Source organism: Quercus lobata, chromosome 6 (assembly GCF_001633185.2).
Source record: "Quercus lobata isolate SW786 chromosome 6, ValleyOak3.0 Primary Assembly, whole genome shotgun sequence".
NCBI classification, from domain to species: domain Eukaryota; kingdom Viridiplantae; phylum Streptophyta; class Magnoliopsida; order Fagales; family Fagaceae; genus Quercus; species Quercus lobata.
The window spans coordinates 49,917,516-49,925,145 of record NC_044909.1 but is presented as its reverse complement, the minus strand read 5'-3'; the positions used below and the strand labels follow the sequence as shown (position 1 = coordinate 49,925,145).

At 30.8% G+C, this 7,630-nt stretch overlaps 1 protein-coding gene across 1 annotated transcript; it reads left to right on the top strand.

Annotated features, from left to right (window-relative positions):
• The first annotated feature begins 2,327 nt into the window (after positions 1-2,327).
• LOC115950996 (probable trehalose-phosphate phosphatase J) lies at positions 2,328-5,487 on the top strand. The gene is made up of 12 exons (XM_031068295.1): positions 2,328-2,508; positions 2,669-2,973; positions 3,107-3,247; positions 3,371-3,442; positions 3,547-3,639; positions 3,776-3,829; positions 3,943-4,044; positions 4,184-4,261; positions 4,395-4,464; positions 4,780-4,850; positions 4,940-5,032; positions 5,161-5,487. The coding sequence occupies exons 2-12, from the start codon at positions 2,698-2,700 to the stop codon at positions 5,221-5,223; spliced, it is 1,113 nt and encodes a 370-aa protein (XP_030924155.1). The 5' UTR covers positions 2,328-2,508; positions 2,669-2,697; the 3' UTR covers positions 5,224-5,487.
• The last annotated feature ends 2,143 nt before the right edge of the window (positions 5,488-7,630 follow it).

Genomic DNA, 7,630 nt, shown 5'->3' with positions numbered 1-7,630 from the left:
TGGGATTGGTGGTTAAGCAATTGAAGAGTTTTTCCAGGTTTGATTTTTCTCACTATCACCATATCCCAGTGTTATTTAATTTATGTTGTTTATATTTAGCAATATGGTGTGTAAATGATTGGCCGAAACTCAATAATTAAACACAATTGGTTAATTAACTCAACTCAACTTTAAAATTGAATTTCGGAAGCAACCAAGGTCTAAATTTGTCTCAACGTGTAAAAAGAGAGTTATTACTTCGCTAGTGAGAATGAGCCATTTGATTCAAATGGATGGAACCAAAAACTTAGATGAATACTTAAAATAATATTGATAGAAGTTGTTATAAATGATAGGTTAGTTAAAGAGGTGATAGAAATTAGAAGTTTGAATATAATAGAATAACAAAAAAGAACATATAGTGATAGAGACCCCAAATTTCAAGAGTAAAATTTTGTTGTTGTTGTTGTGTAACAAATTTATTTCCAAATGTTATGCCAATATTAACTATAATTTTATCATCCAATCGATTTGTAGGAACATTCTAGTATTACTAATTCCTAACATATGAAGTTCCTACTTGTACAAACACTTAATATATTTATAATAGGTTTTTAATTAGCAATGCTAGAATCCTATATAATAAGATAATTGCAGTGTACTTACCTTTCTCTCTCTCTCTCAAAAAAAAAAAAAAAAAAAGAAAAGAAAAAGGAAAAAAGAAACAATAATATCAGTGTTAGAAGGCACTTCCATGGTAATAATAACATTATCCACTCGCTTTGGAAGAAGCGTGATACTTTCAATAGTGTAAAACACCTAAAAACCTTAATTATAATAAAAAATTGACCAGAGAGGAGTGAGTGAGAGAGAATGATTTGGGAGGTAAAAGGATTTGAAACTTTAGCATTCTTGACAACAATAGACCAGCACATAGGTTCATTGTGTAACAAATTTTGGGTTATATTACTTAAATAAAAAGTTAAGAAAATTTTGCACATATAATGAAGGAGAAATTAATCAAACTATTATGAGAAAATTATGTACATTTTCAATTTTTAAAAAAAATAATAATTTGATATAGATGTTACACCATCTGTGTAGTAAAACTCGATAATGACGTACACTGTTCATGTTAAGTGTATAACACTATTGAGAAGAATAACAAGAAAACCATATGGTCAAAACTCAAAAGTCAAGGCTTTAGTTGATGCAGAGCCTATTGGGGTTGGGGAGTTTGAGTGGGTACTGCCCCGAATATTGTTGTACTAATGCTATTATTGTACCTGGTACTGCCCCAAGTCCCCAATAATGTTTGTACTCATAACACTATTGAGAAGAATTACAAGAAAACCATATGGTCAAAACTCAAAAGTCAAGGCTTTAGTTGATGCAGAGCCTATTGGGGTTGGGGAGTTTGAGTTGGTACTGCTCCAAATATTGTTGTACTACTTATGTTGTTATCGTAGCTGGGACTACCCCAATAATGTTTGTTCTCAGCAATAATTGTATTGCATAAACAGGTTAGGTTTCAGAGCTGCTTGTTTTGTCACATAACAAGGGGCTAGTGATACTCTTCTACTACTACCTTTATTTCTGGGTCCAATGAGACAATGAGTTACTCAATTTGGTAACCTACAATACCTATATATAAGTTTAAACTGGTTTTGAAATTTTAGAGGGCCATCGAATCCAATCAATAACCCCAAACGAAATATATACTAATAAAGACTGAGGATTATATAAATAATAAAGAATCAATCCATAAAGGAAATCCAGCGCAGTCTCAGCCCCCTGAATCTGAACAGTAAGTTTGTGACTGAAATGCCACTTGGCAGGAGCCCACGTTTTGGTGACTCACCTAATTAAGGAGTGCCCTCCACGTGGTCAAAACTGTTTCAACGGATTATTTTTTGCAACGTATAAAACTGTTGTGGTTGATTATTTATTACTTTTAGGTAAATTTATGAGTTTTATTTTTTTACCAACGACCGTCGGTGAAGCGAAAAGTTATGACAAAAGTTGTCGAACTAATTATATATATATTTTTTGTGGTTATAGAATTTTTGTATTAACTGGCCGACGAGGTGAGTTTTTTTGTGACTGTAACGGTGACACGGCTAATTTTGTGCGTAAAAAGCGTGGGAGGATTATTATTATTATTATTTTTCAACAATTTGTGCAATATAAAACCAAGTAGTGGTGGGACCCATACTGATTTCGGGGGCTGTGAGAAAGAGTTGGGTGGGACCCATAATCGAGGCGAGTTTTTGACGGGCATTAATCTCGTCCGTTTCTGCTCGATGCCACTTATAAATTGGGACCATTCACTCCTATGTTTTCTCACACTCTGCAACCCATACCCTCTCTTCTGTCTCTCTTTCTTCTGCTTAAGCTTTAGCTACCAAACATTAACTCACTTATTACAGAGTTCTTCTTCATAAACAGAGTACTCTGTTTCTGTTCCTTCTTCATCTTCCTACACGTACAATCTTTAAGATTCTCCCCTTTAACTCATACTTTTTTAAGGTATTGCTTCAAAATCTGAACTTTTCATCAAATGGGTGTTTGTTTTTTTTGTTTGGTTTAGTTTAATAAGAATTTTGGTCATCTTGGATTTAGAGAATACAAACTCTGTACTAAAACTTTGAGTTGGGGTTGTGTTTTTTTTTTTTTTTGGCTTTTGCAGTGAGTTTATTGTTAAAAAGGAGTACAAAAATGACAAAGCAGAATGTGGTACTTGACCCAAAATCTGGTATCAACGTGACGCTTGCGATGGCCATGTCGAAATCTTCTTCAATTTTAACGATGGCGGCGCAGAAGCCACCGGCAGCACCTAGTGGGTGCATTACCATTTCAAGGAAAAAGCGTGTCAGTAACATTGAAATCAATGGTGAAGAAAGAATTAACTCTTGGCTTGACTCAATGAAAGCCTCTTCACCTACACATATCAAAGCCACACCTTTAGCTGATCGTGACCCCGGCTCTTTTATTGTGAGTATTAGACTCTCACTTTGTTCAAGAAAAGAAGGAATTTTTTTGGTTTTTGGTGTTGGGGGCTTCACAAATTTACAAGGATGCATGAATCTTAATTTTGTTTTGTTGTTTTAATATTGGACAAAAACAGGTTCGTCATCCTTCAGCCTTGGATAAGTTTGAGCAAATTATTGAAGCTTCAATGGGAAAGAAAATAGTCATGTTTTTGGACTATGATGGTACACTTTCTCCAATAGTGGATGACCCTGACCGAGCTTTCATGTCTGAAGATGTAAGTACTTGTTTTTTCCTTTGTCTAGCCTTGCCTTTTACATCATATTTTTTTTTTTCCTTTGTTTACCACTTTTTGATTTTAACTATTGCTAAACTTGTGTCTCGTTTCTATGTAACTCAGATGAGAAAAACTGTGAAAAAATTAGCAAAGTGTTTTCCCACCGCTATAGTGACTGGGAGGTGCAGAGATAAGGTACATTTCATGCTGTATGATTCTTTTGTCCTTGTCTTTACTGTTGGATTATTAGCTTTTCTCTCTCTTTTGAGCTAAAATGAGTATTGTTCAATACTCTATAGGTGTATGATTTCGTACGCTTAGCTGAGTTGTACTATGCCGGAAGTCATGGCATGGACATTAAAGGACCAGCAAAAGGCTCCAAACACAAGAAAGTGAGTGAGCTCAGAGCTAAAGCCTAAAACTGTTTATGTACTTTCACAGTTTCACATATATTTTTAAACAAAAAATTTTGTCTTTTTATTGATTTCTAAATTAATTTCCTTGTTTCCATTTTTTTACATTCTTCAGGGTAGTAGTGTTCTGTTCCAACCCGCCAGTGAATATCTTCCTATGATAGATGAGGTTTGTGTCCTTTGCAATTTTCATATGATTTTATTCATTGAATAAATACATCTAAATGATTTAGAAGTTGGTGCTTGAATTTTGAAGTTAACATGAAGAAATTTCAATTTCAGGTTTTCAAACTATTGGTAGAGAAAACCAAATCAACTTCTGGGGCTCAAGTAGAGAATAACAAGTTTTGTGTCTCTGTTCATTTCCGACGTGTTGATGAAAAGGTATAACAATAATCATGATTACTATTACCATGGTTTATATTTTTATTTTTTCCTTGGTTCACGTATATTTTAAAAGTATATTCTATATTTCTATGTATGTATGTAAAAGGAAGTCTGACTTTAGTGCTTGAACATACAGATATGGTGTGAACTTGCTGAACAAGTTAAATCAGTACTAAAAGAGTACCCAAAGCTTCGACTTACCCAAGGACGAAAGGTATGACATGGCATCAAACTATTAGTCCAGTTGATCTTGTATTTTTTTTATATAATTTTTTTCAAAGTTAATTTTAGTTTGTATTGCATAATTAAATGATGTCTGACTTTCAACATGGTTTTGTTTGGTTCAGGTGCTAGAAATTCGTCCTACAATCAAATGGGACAAGGGGAAGGCTCTTGAATTTTTGTTGGAGTCACTCGGTGAGTTTTATCTTTAATCAATAACCACTAGTTGTTTTTTTTATTTTATTTTAGGTAATAATAGTACCAAACATACTTTAATCATAACTAAATATCCATTTTCTTTTTTTTTTTTCTTTTTTTCTGGGTACTTTTTTCCCTTAAAAAGTGATTCTAACACTAATTTTAAAGCATAAAACTGCCTAAAAGGATGGTTGATACCACTTCAATTATTTTACTCACTTAAAATATTGATGATAGATCATATATTAGAAAATATTATAGATATAATAACAATTAAATTCTCTGACCACTTTAATATTAATCTTTTGATAGGATTTGCCAATTCTACCGATGTTTTTCCTGTTTACATTGGAGATGATCGCACTGATGAAGATGCATTCAAGGTATCCTATGTTTGAATCAAATTTAATCATCTTCATAGTAAAAATTGTAGTTTATTGATAGACTAAACTTTAAATTTATTATCTATCAGGTATTAAGAGACAGAGGACAAGGTTTTGGCATTCTTGTCTCCAAGTTTCCAAAAGAAACTAGTGCATCTTATTCTTTACAAGAACCAAGCGAGGCAAGTACAAAATACATGCACTTTAATGTAACTTTTGGTAGTTTTTTTAAACAAAAATATTTCCCATAGAAATTTTGCATGCCTCCTATGGTATCTGACTAACTGTTCTTTCTTTAATGTTTTTATAGGTTATGGACTTTTTGCAACGCTTGGTCCAATGGAAACGACTACATAGGCAATCCGGGGTGTAAAGTGATATGTACCCCCGCAACTTTTTTCAAGAAATGTATATGGGTGGAAAAATAACATGTATTTATATTTAGTATAGAAGAGGTAAAGAAGGAGAGGGGAAAAAAATGACAAGGAAACAGAACATAGTTGTAACCTTTTCTTGTCTTGAAGGCCTTGTGTATCTTCTAACTACCTTTGTACAAGAAAAAAGTGAAAAACTACTTTTGTATAAGGGAAGAAATTGTAGTGAGAAAGTTATCTAAATGCATAAAAATTTTACTCTATCTCTCTCTTGAATGTTCTTGGTGTGCCTTTTAAAAAAAATGCTTATTTAGCTTATTAACTTATCTGCAATATTTTAAAGCCACATATTTTATAGGTACAAATTTAATGCCCAATTTTAACAAATCAAAGTAAAAATAATCTAAATGTACACCTAATATGAAACAACACAATAATGGAATGCTTAATCTTTATTTTATGGATAAAATTTAGCTACAAAATTTATTGAAGATGAATTTTGATAAATCCACCATTAGATTACATCTCCTTCTTATATCCTCTATCCTTGCAAAATTTCTAAAAAATTAAAGATCAATAACTATGTCATCAATAAATTATTTAAATTGTAAGTTTTTATAGTTTAAAATTATGCATAAAATGTAAAATTATAGATCATATAGTAAATAATATCCACTTGACACAAAATTTGACATGTATATTAAGAGTGTAAAAGAAAATGCAATTCAACAATTAAATTTTCAAAATATATAGTAATGTTTATTTTATTGAGTAAAGTTGTAGTTTTAAATTACAACCAATTTTGTAACTAAATTTTGTTTTTTTTTTTTTTTTTTACCAATTCTCATAAAATTGTAGGATATGAATTCAAAGTGTTTGTTCTAAAATAGTTTACCATGATACTTATATTCAATCGTATGATATAACCATAACATACTACATTATCTTTATAATTTAATTGTTAAACTAGTTAAGAGCCACTACAAGAAAAAAAAATGTTTATGACAAAAAATAATCATAACATTAGAGTTATTACAATAGTTGTTACAAGGTGCTGCCAAAAAAAAAAAAATTAAGGTATTAAGTTTGTGAAACAAAAAATTTCATTGCAATAAACTTTAGATGTTTTAATGATAACTTTGATGCAATGAATATTTGTTGTTGCAATAAACAATTTATTGCTTCGAAATCTTGTAGCAATAGACTATTACTTCATAAATTTTATTATAATAGAATGCAAATAATTAACAAAAATAATTTGAGTCAAATTATTGCAACAATATCTTTGTTGTAATAGATAATTGTTTCATATTTGTCATCACAATAGATTGTTTATAGCTTCATGTTTGTTATTGTAATAGATTGAAAAATAATTAATATTTAGGTTGGCTTTGTATAGCGGCAGACCGCGCGTCTGCGTTTTTTTGGTTGGGTCCTGTGCACTGTTCATGGGACTCGCAAGTACGGAAAAACGCAAATCTAACTTTAAAACTGGGTCCCACGGAAATATTCACACATTTAAAAATTATTTCACTACAATGTTTTTAGTTTTCAGTGTTTAGTAATAAGTGGTATCCAAACAAACCCTTAGTTATTGCAAAGATATATTCATTGCAATAAGCTATCACTTCGAAATTTTCATTGTAATAGATTGCAAAAATAATTGGTATCAAGTTATTACAACAACTTCTTTAATTTAAGTTATAATTTTCAATTCGGTAAAAAAAAAAAAAAAAAGTTAAAATTTTCATGATGTTTTTATTGAGAAATTTTCATTGATAGATTGCAAAAATAATAAAAGCATTTGTTTAGAAAATACTTTTAGAAACTTTTTATGGAAAAGGAAAAAAATTAACTGACTTTATTTTTTTTACAATTATTTTTTTAATATTTCTCATAAAAATCGTATTAAAACTTCTAAAAATAGTTTATTAACAAATGTCCTAAGAATACCCGTTAACCAAACCGTATCAATAAAAGCACCATAAATTGTAATTTCAAAGCTAAAGTATAGTAGAAATATGCGAGGACCAAAGAAAGTGTAGTTGCTTTGTAAATGTATCCAACTGCTTTTGAGATAGTAATGTGCCTAGATCAAGACGGTTATAGAGAAAGCCACCTAGGAATATTTCAAAGTAACAAGATAAAAGGCAAAATCTCAATGTGGCATGGTATCTACTATTTACATTAACTCTCTATCATAATTATTCTGCCTTCATACATTTATGGTTATTATAATTTTTTTCTTTTGGTGTAAAATACCAAAAAGGTCAATACTGTCCTAGTATCGACCATGTCGGGGAATATACCGTACCAGTCTTTAAACCAATACTAGTATTTCTCCAAAACTTACTAGCCGATAATGACATTTCGGCTGATACAATAAAAAAAAATAAAAAATTGAAA

Bases quoted from the DNA above. Each gene is read 5' to 3' on its own strand.
- LOC115950996 (XM_031068295.1), top strand. From the start codon at position 2,698: ATGACAAAGCAGAATGTGGTACTTGACCCAAAATCTGGTATCAACGTG. The intron at 3,443-3,546 runs GTACATTTCATG...AATACTCTATAG, and splicing joins CTGGGAGGTGCAGAGATAAG to GTGTATGATTTCGTACGCTT. The intron at 4,851-4,939 runs GTATCCTATGTT...ATTATCTATCAG, and splicing joins CTGATGAAGATGCATTCAAG to GTATTAAGAGACAGAGGACA.